This window comes from Octodon degus, unplaced genomic scaffold, assembly GCF_000260255.1.
Source record: "Octodon degus isolate 3935 unplaced genomic scaffold, OctDeg1.0 scaffold00091, whole genome shotgun sequence".
Lineage (NCBI taxonomy): Eukaryota > Metazoa > Chordata > Mammalia > Rodentia > Octodontidae > Octodon > Octodon degus.
In genome coordinates, this window is record NW_004524667.1 from 6,404,408 (window position 1) to 6,420,762 (window position 16,355).

The 16,355-nt window shown below is 39.7% G+C and overlaps 1 protein-coding gene across 5 annotated transcripts in view; it reads right to left on the bottom strand.

Moving 5' to 3' along the window:
- The window catches only part of Ncoa2 (nuclear receptor coactivator 2), a 375,936-nt gene that overhangs the window by 56,338 nt on the left and 303,243 nt on the right, over positions 1-16,355 (bottom strand). For all 5 annotated transcript variants that reach the window (XM_023722410.1, XM_023722409.1, XM_004637535.2 and 2 more), the window contains exons 5-8: positions 10,609-10,712; positions 6,734-6,911; positions 3,384-3,572; positions 100-201 (exon numbers count right to left, since the gene is read on the bottom strand). In XM_023722410.1, the coding sequence (XP_023578178.1) occupies positions 100-201; positions 3,384-3,572; positions 6,734-6,911; positions 10,609-10,712 (573 nt within the window). The remainder of the gene's footprint in view (positions 1-99; positions 202-3,383; positions 3,573-6,733; positions 6,912-10,608; positions 10,713-16,355) is intronic.

Consider the following 16,355-nt stretch of genomic DNA (forward strand, 5'->3'; position numbering starts at 1 on the left):
GCAAATAAGTCTCCCTCTCTCTGGTCCTCTAGTTCCTCAGTACTTGTACTCGGCCAGCAATCACCTTTATGAGTCTTCTAACTATAGTCCCTACATTACCTTGGAGATCCTGACGAGTAGTAAAACTTTCAGATGAGGGAGGAAATGGTCTCTCCTTCATGTGGACTCTTCTTGCCACACAAATCAAGCAGGACTGCAAATCTTAAATCACATACACGTATGTTTATATTAGACACCTTTTTAGTGATTCAAACAGATTGGAACATTATGACTACACAGCTGTGTCCCTGGATAAGGAAGATGAGAATGCACCTTCCTCAGCTCTTCATGGGCTTTATTGTCTCATGACAATCAGAGACAGCTGGAGAGGACAAATGTGCTACACAGGGCGAGCAGACAGCAGAGCTCACGATGGCGTGAGGCAAGTATGCCCTCTGTGCTACAGCACCACACATCAGACTCCATTTAGCCAGCGCAGAAAAGAGCAGGTCTTTCTTATTAAATAGCTGAGCATAATGTAACTTACAGTGACTCACGAAAATGACAAAAACTAAAATATGGTGTTCTGTTTTGTTGGGGGCTTGCTTCTTGAGTTTTAGTTTCACTATGACACAGAAAAATTAAAGTGTTTATTAAACTATTAAGTAGCTCTACATCAACAACATGACATTAAAAACAGAATACAAACACTATGGATACAGATTCAGAGAACAAAACCCCCAGCACATGTAAGATGCAGTGTGTGCCATAATAGCTGCAGGAGCTTAGAATTTTGGTCAAGTTTCTCACATCACTGCTGTTAAGCATGTAGTTTTCCCCTTTCATTTGTTTTCCTCACTGGCGCCCACTTCTGTAGAATGGGGAAATACTTCATTTATCCTTGTAACACGCAGAGCACACTGCACAACATGTTTAATTTAAAAAAAGACATGAAAAGCTGTTAAAAATAAACTTTTCGCATCTTCTTATGTCACTGATTTAAGATCATTCACCTTTTACTTGAAGACTTTCCCAAAAAATATCCAGTAATAGTGTATGTGGTGTTTCAAAATCAAAATGCAAAGGAGCCAGGGAGGTGGCTCAGTGGAATAAGCATTTCCCTGGCAAGCGCAAGGGTCCGAGTTCAATCCCCAGGTTCTACCAAAAAAAAAAAAAAAAAAAGAAAAAGAAAAGAAAGAATGAACGAACCTGTGGAAAGTGTTAGGTCTTCTGAATAAGACAAGTCCAGTGACAAAATCAAAATGCAATTATCACTAAGAGAGGGGTGTGGCTCAGTGGTAAAGAAAGTGCAAAAGTTACCACCTCACTTAATCTTCCCTAGAACTCTGAGGCACATAGTCCCACATATTTCCATTAAATGGAACAAAATCAACACAACACAAAAAACTTGCACAAAGAACTTGCCAAAAAAAAAAAAAAAAAAAAAAAGAACTTGCCCAACATGCTACAAAATTCTGGCATTTAAGCTTCTAAATCTAAACAAAAACTTAATTCTTTTTTTTAGAGGCAGAATCTCACCACAAAGTACAAGCCAGCCTTGAATTTACTATGTAACCCAAATTGGCCTTGAACTTGCTTTGATCCTCCTGCCTTAGCCTCCTGAGTGGTGGGATTATAGACATGTGCCACCATGTCCCGCCAAAAGCTTAATTTTGAAATACTTTATCACCTGCAATAGCTCTAGTAATTCATTTCCAATACAGTTTATTTTTTTTTATGCATTTGGTACAGGGTCTACAGGGTTTATTACTTAGATTGGACTCACAGTGAACCTCCTGTTTTCAGCCTCCCAAGAGCTGGCATTGTAGGCGTGTGCTGCCAGGGGCTCTCAGTGCACTCTGGGGGTGGGGCCGGCAGGGCACGATGGGGATCAAATCCCAGTCACTGCACTCTGCCTAAGCAGGCGTTTTAGTCCAATAAAATTTAAATGTAAAAACATTTAAATATTTTATTTATTTTTTGTTTTTTTGAGACCGGGCCTTGCTATATATGTTGGGCTGGCCTTGAACTCACTATGTAGCCTAGGCTGGCCTCAAAATTGTGGCAGTTTTCCTGAGTACTGGGTTTAAAGGTATATGCCACCACCCTTAGCCACATATTTTATTTTATTTTTATTTTTATTTTTTTGGCGGAACCGGGGATTGAACTCAGGCCCTTGCGCTTGCCAGGGAAGCGCTTATTCCACTGAGCCATCTCCCTGGCCCCCTCAGCCACATATTTTAATAACTACTCAGTAACTACTATTCAATGGCAACCATGGTCCAGAAATATTCATTTAAAATTTACTGGACACCAATGGGCTGGCAAGATAGTGCAGCAGACTAAGCTCCTGCTTTGACAAGCACAGGGACCATGGTTTGATCCCTGGCGTGCTGTGCCAGTCCTGCCCCCAGGACGCACTGAGCCAGTGACTGACTCCTAGTGTGGTGGCACATGCCTGTAATCCCAGCGCTGGGGAGGCTGAAAACAGGAGGATCACCATGAGTCTGATCTGTGTAGTGAGATGCTGTACCAAATACATAAAAGTTATAAAATTTATTGGACACTAATACTATATTGATGTCTCTGACTGGTAATAAATTGATGCTCAGAGAGGGCAGATAACTTGCCTCCAGTCACAGTGTAGGCTGCATTAGGAGGTGATATGTCTGTATCACCCAGGACAGCCCAGGATGTTTCTCTCCAGCAGTGATCACTATCTCTTTCCCTTCTGCTTTACATGCAAAATGCAATCTTCAATGCTGTCTTGCACTACAGAAAGTGACCACCTGTATGGACTGGCTTGCTTGGGGCGCATGGAGGGTACTACTCGGGATGTCTTTCTGGGGAATGGCCTAGTGAAGCTTATATAGTTCCCTCCATTTCCCACATCCATCTCTACTTTCTCTTAATTACCGTTCTGATACAGCACACTGTGGATCCAGAAGGATGGATAACTTTGAAAGTATATGAAAAATGCTGTTGTACTTGTGTGTAAAACTTTCTAGGATTGTGGCACACGGTTTGCATTATACACACAATGGAACCCAGGACCCCCTAAATGTTTAATCACTGTTAGAGCTGCACTGGAACAGCAGTCACGAGCTATTTAGCACGAATAAACTCAGCCCCTTGTTGTGCCAATGACATTTCAAATGTCTAGTTGGCTGTGCATGGACACTGGCTGCCATGCTGGATACTACATGGGTCACTACCATAATCTCAGCAATTTTTATTGGACATCACATTTCTATACACTCAAAAGCTGAATTTATCACAAAAATAGTAAATACTGAAAAGAATAAACAGGTACTGAATTTTTCTGTGTGTAGCCACTAGTTTCAAGATAATTATGTGTGAAAGAAGCGGTACAGGAGTAAACACACAGCCAGGTCTTGTCTTACCCTCTCCTTCCTCTTTGATGGACTTTGGTTGAGAGACAGCAAAGCACTGCATAGTTTCGTATTTCTGATGTGCTTCCTGGCTATCATGCGCTTCCTCTTCTGGTTCAGGCAAAGGTTTTACCAGCATCCGACAGTTGAAAGTATGGCTGTTCCGCCTGGGCGGCTCTCCGGACCAAGATCCCCCATTCACTAGCAAGGCAAAAGTAATCCAATATTATAAGGAAACCAATACAGGTTCCCTGCTGCTGAATTATGAAAAGGGTGTAGAAAAATGTGGTTATTTTACAAAGTGCTTTCTACTTTTCTAAATATTTTCATAATCAAAAGGGGAAAATATTCTGAACAGTATAACAACGTGGGAACATTCTTGGGATTTTCAGAGTCTTCTGTACTTCTCACTCATCTCCCAGACTGCTTCCCTTTAAGCTTTCGCCTTGATTATCTGTTACTAGAATACCAGTTTCTATTTTGGGGGTTTTCGCTTAGAAATTTAGCTCAATCTAATTGCATTCCAGTTTTAGATGTGTGACCCCCCCCAAAAGAACTCTGTAAATGGCACCAACTGTCAAGCACTTTAAAGTTTTCCAAAGTACTTGGACTTAATGTAGTCCAGAGCACGAAGCCCATTTCAACACATAAATTAACAGCTCCCCAGCCCATTTCATTTGTCTAACCAGACCTGTCACAGGCCCCAGCTCAAGCCTCTCCAGGTACCCCCCAGGCTCCACCCATTGGTTCCTGCCACTACATGACCTAAAATAGGAGGCTGGTATTATCCCTTCCAAAGGTACTTGTGCTGTAAGACCGAAAGAGCCTTGTAGGAAATACTCAGGCACCTACACTGCCTCCTCTTACAGATCTTTCTTTACTCATGTATTAGACATTTTATTGTATGCTCTATAATCTGGCTATTCCTGAATTATTCTATTGTCTTTTTTTAACTGGCTCATGTACATTTCCTCAGTATAAAAGAAAGACCCTACAAGACACAGTGTTGTCATTTATTTCTTTTCAGGCAAAAAGTTACTTTTTCATACTTCCTCTTTTCCTTTTTCTCCTTCTCCTTTTTTTTTTTTTTTGGTCTTTTTTTGATATGAGGTCTCACTATGCAGTCTGGCTGGCCAAGAATTCACAGCAATCCCCCTGCCTCAGTGGCCCAAGTACTAGGATTACAGCTTGTGCTGCCACGCCTAGCCCACATCTTGTACTTAGCAGTACCAAAACTACAAGATGTACATATTAACTCAAGATACTAAATGAAATGAAAGACATAGTTTTTTTTTTTTTTTTTTTTAACATACATTAGAGAAAATGAAAGGAAAGAATGACTGATTTTGGGTATCAAAATGTATTTGTAAACCAGATGAGAGAACTGACACTCAAGGAAGATACCAGAAGAGCTGGAATCAGAATCAGTCTTAACTTTCTTTTTGCTATTATCTTCTTTACTGTTCTGTATGCTTTGTTTAAAAATACTGAAACAGGGGCTGGCCAGATAGTTTAGCGGACTAAGGCACCTGATTAGACAGATACAGCAACCAGGTTCAATCCCGTGTGCCGGGGTGCACTGAGATGGTAACTGAGATTGGGCGTGGTGGTGCGTGCCTGTTATCACAGTGCTTGGGAGGCTAAAAACAGGAGAATCACTATGAGTCCTATCTGTGCAGTGAGACTCTGTAGACTTTGTACTAAATACATTAAACAAACAAACGAACAAACAAACAAACAAAAGAACAAAACACTGGGACCAGTAGGACAATAAAATGAGATAAAAAAAAAAGTGATCCATTTAGACAGCAAGTGTACCTCTCCAAAGTTAGGACAATGAAGTGTCATGGGAGCCCTGTGCTAAGCCCATGACCATTAGGCCACAGAGGATGAAAAGGGAAACCAGCCCTACACAGAAAGAACGTGAGCATCCAGCCAAATGTAACAAATTATTTTAAAATTACAGAAGAAATCACAGCCAACTTTCTATGTCTTTCAGATATTCAGAAAGTTTATTCCACTATCAACATTTGCAAAAGCTTATTTACATAATGGAGACTATAAAAAGCAAAGAAGAAAGAAAAATAGAGTTCTTATTCAGGTTAATAAGTAAGTTGAAAGTTTAAAGTCTTTTATACAAGTGAATTAATAAGTATGGATCCTTTGAGGAAGTCATAAAATTACTGAAGAGATCTGAAAATATTAGTTACTTTAAATAAGAAACCCATCTTCTTATTCATTTACTAGAGAATATAATAAAGGAATCCCACACAAGAATTCAAACATTTTGTATTACCTTTGCAATTACTTTGAACAAAGTGTTTTCCTATCAAGGAGAAGCTAGCCATAATGGAATTTGAAAAGGATCTTTTCCTATTTACAGTGCTAACAATAAGGCCTTGTAATATAAATAGTTTTAAGAAAAAGAACAGAAATACTTGACAACTTAGGACTTGACCTCATTCTGTATTAAAATACACACTTCTTTTTATCTGTGAAGATGTTCTTAGCATCATCAGTTTAAGTGAGAATATTAAAAAAAGAACCACTGAGTAAGTGGGAACAACAATATTCTAAGGCAGCAACTAAGGGGGACATCACCCACTTTAGAATGTGCCCCTTTGTCATCACACACACTATGGGCAGCAACTCCAAAATATGGCAAGGAAGGCAGGAATCCTGAGACAAGCCGAGTGGGCTAAGAAGGCAGCGTGGGCCAGAGCCACTCTGGAGTCTGACAGGAAGGGAGCACTTGGGGCTGCAGAGCTGACACGTGGCACTGCTCTACATTACCCTGTTCCTTAGGGTTTGAATGTGGAGTACACACACATCACACCTTTTCACAGGTAGGACTCAAAATGAGTTGATCTCAAACTTCTCCATAACCTATTTTTCTGTTATGAAGAAAAAAACCAGACAGATCCGAGTCAGCACTGGACAGGGTGAGGCAATTTGCTACCTTCTTAGAAAACAACAGAAACAAATCCATGAAAACAGCAGCAATAGGTACTTTTCTGAATAATTTTCTTGTACTTTAAATGTGGTTTATAATCAAAATGATCATTCATTCAAGACCAGTTCTAAGCTAAAATACTTAAACAAAACAGCCTAAACAAACAACAAAAAAACTATCCAATCTCTCTCTCAACTGATATGCTTTTGTTTTTGAGACAGGGTCTTGCTATATAGTTCAAGTTGGCCTTAAACTTCCAGTAATCCTCCTGCCTCAGCATCTTGAGTGTTAGAATTATAGCTATACGTAACCATACCGGGCTCATAATGCAGTCTTATCCACTCCAACTGAGACAATGCATGTGAATGGGGTGGGGGAGAAGGAGGAGGCCCAGCAGACAATCATTTACCTATAGACTTTGGCAGCAGGTTTTTGACAAATTCAGTGTGGTCCCCAACATGCAGGATGCTATATACACTTTTGTTCATCAGCTCTTCTTGGTTATACCTTAGATACTGTGTCACATTCTCTGAAACAAACACCACGTTGCCTTCCAGGTTCACTACAAAGAAGAACCCATCCAGGGCCTAAAGGAAAAGATACAGAGTGCTTTAGCAAGAACACAACTCAAGATTATATGCAACTGTTAAGAAGGAAGTGAGCCCTTGAAGGGAAACCCTTGACTCACAGGTGGGTAAAGAAGCCTTCTGCCCTTTCCCAAGTTTTCAAAAGCAATACATTTCCTCTCAGGAAGTAAAAATTATTCCATCTTAGTGGGGGAGAGGCCAGAACAGGGTTTCTTGTCATAACTTAAACAAAATACTGCTAACACATCAGGAGGTCATACCTGCCAGATCAAGTGCCAGGTATTTATCTGTAGTTTCAAAGGGAGACTAGTGTACCTTTACAGGGTTAGAAACAATTTTCATGTTGGCTACCAACCCATAAAAAGACATTGTCTTCTATAGTTTTTCACATTATACACGGGAGGACAAGGTCAGTGGCAATCTGTTTTCAGTTTCAAAGTAGTATCAAGGGAAAACAGTCCCCTGATTTTATTATTTTTAAAGTTGCAGATGATATTAGAACTTAAAAAACCACCAGCTCTTTATTGTCTGGTGTGTACAGAACAGAATCAGCCCCTGTTGCTCTCCAGCCTGAGATGCAGGTCCCTACGTTACCTAAGTAGTGGCAGTGTGCTTCCCATTGCACATCACTTCAATTTACTTTGGGGAGTGATGAAGAATCTGAGGTCTTCTCAGGAAGAAATGCAGTGGGGTAGTAACAGTGCTGGTGATAGTACTGTGCCTGTTATGGGTCATGTCACTCCAATGTTTACAACTCTGCAAGTAATCTTTGTTTATTCATTTGTTGGTTGGTTGCTTTTTTGAGATAGGGTCTTGCTACATAGTTCATGGTGGCCTTGAACTCACTATGTAGCCCATGCTGACCTCGAATTCACAGTGATCCTCCTTCCTCAGTCTCCCAAGTGTTGGGATTACAGGTGTATATTACCATACCCAGCTATCTTTCCCAATCTAAAGAAGAGGAAATGGAGGCTCAAAAAAGTTAAGTGATTGCCCAGCAGCTTGTAACTAGTTAATGACAAAACTGAAATTTTAATTCAGACAAACATGATTCTGAAGTTTAAGCTTCCAATTTTGGAGCAGCAGTGAGCTCTCTTCTAATACTCATCCTGTCCCATCACATTTGCGTTGGCAATGACAAGGCTAGGGTTCAGTGCATTCCTCCTGGCATACCACCCCCACTGTCTCTTTCTGACCATTGCTTATCAGAGCTCTGTTTTAGGGATTGGGTGAATGATGAAGACTAGAAAAGGCCTGGTACTGATCAGGGCCACCTGATACAGTCATTTATGCCAACTGGTTTCTTCATGATACCTATTTATTACTACCTTTAATGTGACTGTGGGCATGGATAGGGCCTTAGGGGTTTGCTTTCTTTCAATTTTGTTTTTCCTCATTATTTAACAGACCCCTATTTTGTGAGTTATCTTTAAATACATTCCACCTTACCATCTATTTTCATCAGAAAACTAAAGGTTTCTTTTCTGAAAAAAGTAACAACAGTTAGTTTTCTGTTTTTCTTAAATATTCTGTCAGGTTTTCTCACAGTAGGCTGTTACTAATCCTGTGAACAGTGTGTGCCTGTGTGCACTGGTGGGGGGGATAGGAAGGTAATCAGCTGGTTAGTTGCGTACCAAGTACCCCTTTTAAGCTCCTGCTACATAGTCATTTAACAGGGATTTTCATAATTATATTACTTACAGTCCACATTTGAAAGTACAGACTGCTTCCCACTGCTTTGTAAAAGGATTGATTTGTGGCCTAATAAAACTGAAAGATGAATTGTTTCATCTCATAAAGCTGTGTTTTTTTAAAGCTCACTAAGCTATGCTTTTATGAAAAAAGCTGACATTTGGTTTTGTTGCCTAGCAACCACTACGCTATGATGTAACCATGAGTGTGCATCTATGCCTAGGAACAGCTCCACAAGACGTGTGTTGTTTCAATGATCTCATGTAAAAAGCGGTAAAAGATTTAAATTCAAACTGTAAGTCATTAGATTCAGACACTGTCTTTAACAATGAGCATGAAAGTCCTGCTACATAGGTGCTTGCTCAATGCACTGAATTCTGGTATCATTCTGAAACAGAAAATATGTTGATCTGATTTTATGAGCAGGTCCACTGATATCCAGCAAGCCGCGTGTGCTATCATTAGTATGCTCAACTTCAAAGGGCTTGAATCACAGCCTTGTGGTTACTCCAAGAAGTCTCCAGTCTTCCTAAGAATTTCTACTATAATTTTTTCCTACCAGAAATAACGAAGAGACACAGGCATATAAAAATTTCCCAAACATAGCTATTTAGCTTACTCTGATTTTCAAATCAATTTTCAGTTTCTAATTCTAAAGGTTTTTCCAAAAGAAATTTCCCGCTCTCCTTCATGTAATTCTAAATAGTCCACCTAGTTATAGTCTTCATTATCTACTTCTAAGAACCAAGTAAGTGGGAAACAGCGTTCTCTGGCTTTCCACTGTCTCTATGAATATCAAAAATCAGGTTAAATATGTTTTTATTCTTTTTCCTCTGGAAATTGTGGTTGAATGTTTTTAAGCCAGTGTTTCAAGACAAGATAAACAACTATTCACATCAGGTGGTGATTTGAAGGTATGTGGCCAGTGGGTCCAGACCTAGGGAATAAATTCTGTCATTGTAAATACAAAGTCTGGGTCAGATGATCTTTGATCTTTTCTTTCCCTCTCCCACCTACTGCCCCCAATTATATGGTAGATTTTCATAGAATTAGATTTTCTAAAAACAAAAATCATAGTATGCACCAACTAGTGAAAGGTGACAATAAGGCCAGAGAGAATTGGTTATATTTATTTTTAAAAATCACCATTTCTTATGTATGGGTGGTAGCTGCAGCAAGCTTCTGGTATACTGACAGTACTGTAAGCTCTGGCCATGCGGTATTTTTCAATCTCATCCCATTATCAGTAAAGTAAATTATCTTGAGAACTGACATAATCTATGTCTCAAGATTCCTGTTTCTTGTTATATTCACTAACATTGTTTTTCTCATTCTTGAATTTTAGTTTAGCCTACACCTTGAATTTTAGTTTGTGAACAGGAATAGCAAAGCACTTGGTAATTAGTACTTGTTAATAAAATAGGAAAACTGAATGCTACAAATTCTAAGCAGTAGCTGGCCACAAAGCTCACCAAAGTTAACAAAGAAGAGGCAGTGAAGATCGACCATTACATTATGCTCATCTTAGAAGTTTCTTCTGCCTATTCTTTTAGTTTTCATTTTTATGATAAATAAATTAGTTTGAAGTAGTATACACAAAAAGCAGAGGCCTCCTCTGTTTCTAAAATTTTAACCTGGACATATAGGCAGAGGTACATGACATACATAAAATTTAAAGCTCTGGAGGGTACACCAAACTAAAATATACCACAGCATTTAACATCACTTGTGTATATAATTTTCCAAAATAAATGCTCAACTTTCAATTTAAACCTGTCAATTTTTATTCTCATCTGGTTAACTTAATCCTACACTATTAGTTTCAAATAAACATGCTTAGCAGCAGGCACCAGAATGTACACACATAAGATACATGTTAGTAAGCTTAAGAAGTATATAATACAGTAGTAATGTGGGTTCTTTCTAAATCATATTCACCTGCAATTAACATCATGTGAAGATCAACAACAATTTAGAATACACAACCAAAGTGAAGGCACACTACCTCCAGCATCATGGGCCCCAGCGCATCCTTGTCGATGACACCCTGCCCTGTGGACGATACGTCTGACTTCTGTACTTCATCTATGTTGGCAGCTGCTGCTTTCTCTGCAACAGATGTAAGTGTGAGTGAAATGGCTATGCATTCCAAGGGCAGAGACACAGAAATGGCTTATGGCAATGGTCTGTGCGGCTCTCTGGTGGGGTCCTATCTGCAGGAGAGACGGCTAGCAGCAGGACCCAGACGCCAACCTTTCCTACTCCGGAACCTACAACTCTGATCTCCTTTTGGGCTGCTGAGTCAATGAGTTTAGAGGCTGCATGCTAGTCCCTGACAGGCATTTTTGTACATTGCAAAACCACTGTGTACTATGGCACAATTAGTTTCCACTCAAGAGACCCAAAACTAGGATAAAGGAAGGCCTGTTGTTTAGAATTCAGTAGTATAATCAGAAATATATTTGCACATGAAGTCCTGACCTGCTTCATTTGTCCCTGCCTGACACTCTACAATGTCTGCCTGAACTCTAAACTATTCCATTTCTGCTCACATTTATATTTAAACTGGTTCACAGGAAAGATTCGGCACCTAACTTATTCAAAGGTTGTAAGGATGCAAAGCAGAGGGAAAAGAAATTCTATCAGGCACCCAGAGAATGTCTAAGGTATGTGCTTCAGGACTGAGAGTGGCAAGGCTGGCAAAGCCCACAAGGCCAGGTAACGTTCCATTACAGATGACACTATTTCAGGAAAAGCTCAGGAGAAAGAGATGCACACTTGTCAAAATATGTCTAAGTCAGTTATTTCAAGAACACCAAAGAAAGTTAAAAGTATAACTGATACACAGCAACAACCTGCTAGAAACAACACGAAAACAATGTAGCAATTCATTTATTCCTGAATAAATTATACCCTTGTGCACACTGAATGCTAACATGGCAATTTAATGGGAAAAAAAATTCAAAAACCCCAAATCAACCAACTGTAACTCATTTAGCACTCATAATCAACTGCTTTCATGACTTTTATAAAGCTTTTGTGCAATATTTAAAAAATTACAAAGGCTAATTTATGAAACCTAAAAAATAATTAGCAATTATTCAGGTCCTCCAAATCTTGCTGCTCCCATGCATGACAGCGACCTTCTGCGGTGCCTGGGAAGAGCGTCTGCTTATCTGAGGTGCAAACTTAGCCACGTACCACAATCAGAACTCCAATCAAGCCACTCTAAGACTCAGTTTCCTTTCCTGCCTTCTGCATATCACAGATGAGGCCAAGAATAAGTGGAATGAAATGCAAAACAAACTTTAAAACTACAGAATTGTTTGTAGATGTAACTTACTGCTAGCACATAGTTTGTTCATTTATTCTTCTGTGCTGAGTTCTACATGTAAGGTGTTTTTTTTTGGGGGGGGCAGGGCTTATCACAAGCAGACTGCATGTAATTTTTCAATTATTCTACTACCTCCCTGAATCATCCACACTTCAGAGATAAAAAGTTGTGACCATTTATAAATAGAAGTATGACTTGTCTGGTAGCTTTCATAACTCAATAGTGCACGGGTTCCCCCGCCACTGGGCCTTCCATGCTAGCTCTCTCCAGGCTTGATCTCATCCAAGCTTCCCAGCCAGTTGCTAGGGTGGGAAGGATGCTGGGTCTGCCAGCCACAGGGCACAGAGCGGGCTCAGCCAGTCCGTCATCAGGATCTTCTTGTTGCTTAAGTAAATGTACCCTAGGGCACACTTGCTTTTTCCTTTTTCCTTTTTTTTTTTTTTTTGCCAGTTTGCTCTGTAGGCTGTGGATTTCTCCTTAGGTTCTGCTCACCATACCCATCAGCTAAGGGGCAGGACATGTACCATCATTTGCTTCCTCATTTAAATTTTTTTAAAAAAATCTTTTATTTATTTGGTACACGGTCTCACTACGTAGCTTAGACTCATAGTGATACTCCTGTCTCAGCTTCCTCAGCGCTGAGATTATAGGCGTGTGTCACCAAACCAAGTTTTAGTGGCCAGCTTGACATGGGACCAGCATTGCTTGTGCTGCCGGGGACTGACCCGGGGTCCTTGCACTTGCCAGGCAGGCACTTAGGCTGCTAAACTATCTCTCTAGTACTCTCATTTAGTTTGTAAAGAACATTTTGTTAAAGAGCTTCCTGGACTTACCTCAGGTACCACAACCCACCCATACTGCTCTCTCTGGAACCCTGTTGGATTGAACCGGGTTGCAGTACCCCTCTTAACTTCCCTGCATTACGCTGGCTCTACCTTGCCTCAGATTGAGGGCTCTGTGAGCTTAATACACAATGTTAAAACCCAAACACTATATACTAGGGATTGATGAGGTCCTTGGTATTCTTATTTCTCTTGTTTTCAGCACAGAGGAGCCAGGTGCTGACATCCATGGGATGAGGGACCTGCAGCCTTTGCTTTCTCTGCTGGCCATGGAGTACCCTTCACTGCCCAGAAACACTCTTAAGCAGCACCAGCGATTCTCAGATTGAAAAGCCTTCCCTGAATAAGAGCCTGTCTCATTGCTACGGGGTTTCCTCATTCTCTTCCCAGCACTGCCTCTAGTTCAGAGCTTTCCAAAAATATCTGGCGCTTGACTGACCTGACTAGACACCCCACTGGCACTAGGTATTAGAAATGTAGGAGTAGGTGAAATAGAGTAGAAGAGGTGCTGTGTTCAAGTCCAGTTCCCCAAAGAGGAAGAAAAAAGAACAAGTAAAAGAATGAGAATTCAAAAAATGAAAATTAACAATGTTGGGGGAGAGAGATGAAACAACAGATGCTCACTGAAAGCCAATATGGTACTACTTCTGACCAATTTGGTACCTACTTCTGATAGTAGCACAAGAGACTGATATCACAAGAGAGGAAATTACAGCTTTCTGTGGTGCCTACAGTAATGCTGCATTTTAGCATAAATATAAAATATTGTCTGTGATGATAATTTACTTTGGGCTGTTGTAAAGCCAGTCTCTAGGCTTTATGAGACATTTGTATTTTGAGGATCTAAAATCATCTATTAATATTTTTGCAAAGTCAAAAACACTTTTACTAAGACAACTCAGGCAGGTTCCTCAGCATTGCTAAGTATTTGAGTCTGGGCATTCTAAATATTTTAGCAACAAGCTTATTAGGCAAAGAATTTGTGACTTTTATGAGAAAATATACAAAATCAAGACCAAATGGGCATAATATTTTATTACTGGGAATTTATACATCAGATACAATATGGGGTAAGAGTCCAAAGTATAACTTAAGAGATAACTTAGATCTGATAGAACATGTATATGGGGAACTACTGGAAAGTCTGAATAAAAAGAATTTTCATTTTGAAATTATGTATGACAAAATATATTGTTTTTTGAGCTTATAATATTTAACTGATAAATCTTTTAAAAAAAGCAGTAGTTATTATCACGAACAGGATGAGCAGCCTATCTGAGCCACGTAAGGAAATGGAATGTGGCGTTGAGAGGGCTTCTGTGGTCACCGAGTGCACAGTGGGGTGGAAGTGCAGCGAACTACCTCTGTTACCTCAAATCTCATGTTTTTTTAAAATTAATTAATTAATTTTGTGTGTGTGTGTGTGTGTGTGTGTGTGGGGCCAGCTCAGCCCACCAGGGGGTGGGGCTGGCTGGCATGTGGTGCTGGGGGGTTGAACCGCGGTCCCTGTGCTTTGCTAAGCTTGTTCTAAGTAGGTGCTTTAGACCACTGAGCCATCTCACCAGCCCCATCATGCTTTTTTTTGAGACAAGGTTTCACTATGCAATTCAGCCTGGCCTTGAACTCACAATGCAGCCCAAGCTGGTGTTGAACTCACAGCAGTTCTCCTGCCTCAGCTTCCCAAGTGCTGGGATTACAGGCCTGCACTACCATGTCCCACAAGAGCTCATGCTTTAGGTAAGAAGATAAAACAATTCAATGAACTAATGAGAATAAAGGGCTACAATCTGCTACGAATGAACTTTAAGTTCAAAGAAGAGAGAAAGACAGTCTGACACAGATGAAAATACAAATGCAGTGGACCCTGTGGGACACATGAGGGGAAGTCACAAGAAGACAGCAGGCAATATGTCTGTGGCACCGGGCCATCAGGAATCTTAGTGTGGGCCTGGGCACTGACGTGCAGGAATACTAGCCAGAAGCTCTCATATAAGCTACAGCTCTACCAATTTCTTACAGGAAATGAAACAACAAACCTTTCATAAAACCGATTTGAAATTATTCTAGGGAAACATGTGACTTGAAAGAAAGCTTCAAGCGAATCTATAAGATTAATTTCAAGAGAACTTTAAAAAGTTGGAATGTTTACACATACATTAAGAGTGGGAAATTTTCAGCACTATGACTAAACAACAGCCAAAGGGTAAGAACTTGGTGCTTTTCATTCCTATCCTCACAAAAGTGTTTGGAATATATGTATTTTCTAGTCAACTTGTTACCTGGTTTTCAATTCTGTATTGAATTTGTGCTTTGGCCATTTTTCAATATCAGAAAGAAAAAAATCAATAACATGAAGTGATAGAAAATACCCAGAAATATGGTTTTACCAATGTACCTGGAATTTAATCAAAAAGGGCCCTGAATTTATGTTATTTGGGTACTTATCATTAGTAATTGCCACCCCTGTTCACTGTTGAGTCATGAAATTAAACAGGAGGAAGAAGGGGAGGAGGAGGAGGAACAGACTTCTTGGAGATGCACTGCTTTGCTAGCCAGACCTATACTGGCATTTTATTTTTATAATATACTAGTTATCTTGACAGAGAACTTCATGAGTATCCTATTTTTATGTGTCAGATAAAAATAAGTTTAAATCCTTAGATATATTTATCCTTCTGTAAGTACAGGATAACTAAACTAAGCACTATTTTAATATTTTTAAATTAGGCAATTTTCTCAGTGGTCACAAACTATATTTAGTTTTCTATATTTTGCATCCATTAACCATAAAAATATATTCTGTTTTAAAAATATCCTTCAGTAAAGTCAACAGTAGAAAGTTACTCCCCAAGTTTCATATGATCACAACCTTATAAAATCTCATTATTACAGGTAGAACTCTTATACTGAAGATGATAAAATTTAATTTTCAGAGTCTAAGGAAAGATTTGCCTCTATGTCTTGACTTCATCATGTCTTCCTGCTGCACTCTAACCATTAAAGTCATTCATTACAATATGACCTAAAAGAACAATGAAAATAGTAATTCTTTTTCTCCTTCACACTCAAAAAAGATTTTAAAAAATCATGAAATAGCTATGATCTTTTAATAGCACAGTCTTATAAACCTAAGAGCCCACAGAATAGAAAGACTACCCCAGGATGCCCCTTTAATCTTTTTCTGGCTATCCTTTCCTCTTGGGGGCTGCTTCAACAGCAGTCCGTTCTGGTCCCCCCTCCAATTGCCTCTCTCTAGAAATCTAATATTAATTAATTAAATTTCCAGTTTTCAAAGCAAAGAACAAAACCCTGTCTCTTCAGGGACTGCCTAAGATGAGTCAAACCACAAATGAAGGGAAAACCGTTAATACTGTATTTCTTTTTTTTGTATGTGTCTTTTTGAGACAGGGTTTTGCTATGTAGTTCAGACCAGCCTTGAACTCACTTTGTAGCCCAGGTTGGCCTTGAACTTGCAGCAATACTCCTGTCTCAGCCTCCTGAGTGCTGGGATTGCAGGCATGTGCCATCACACCTGGCCCTCCATACATTTTTTTGGTAAGTAATTATTACTTGCAT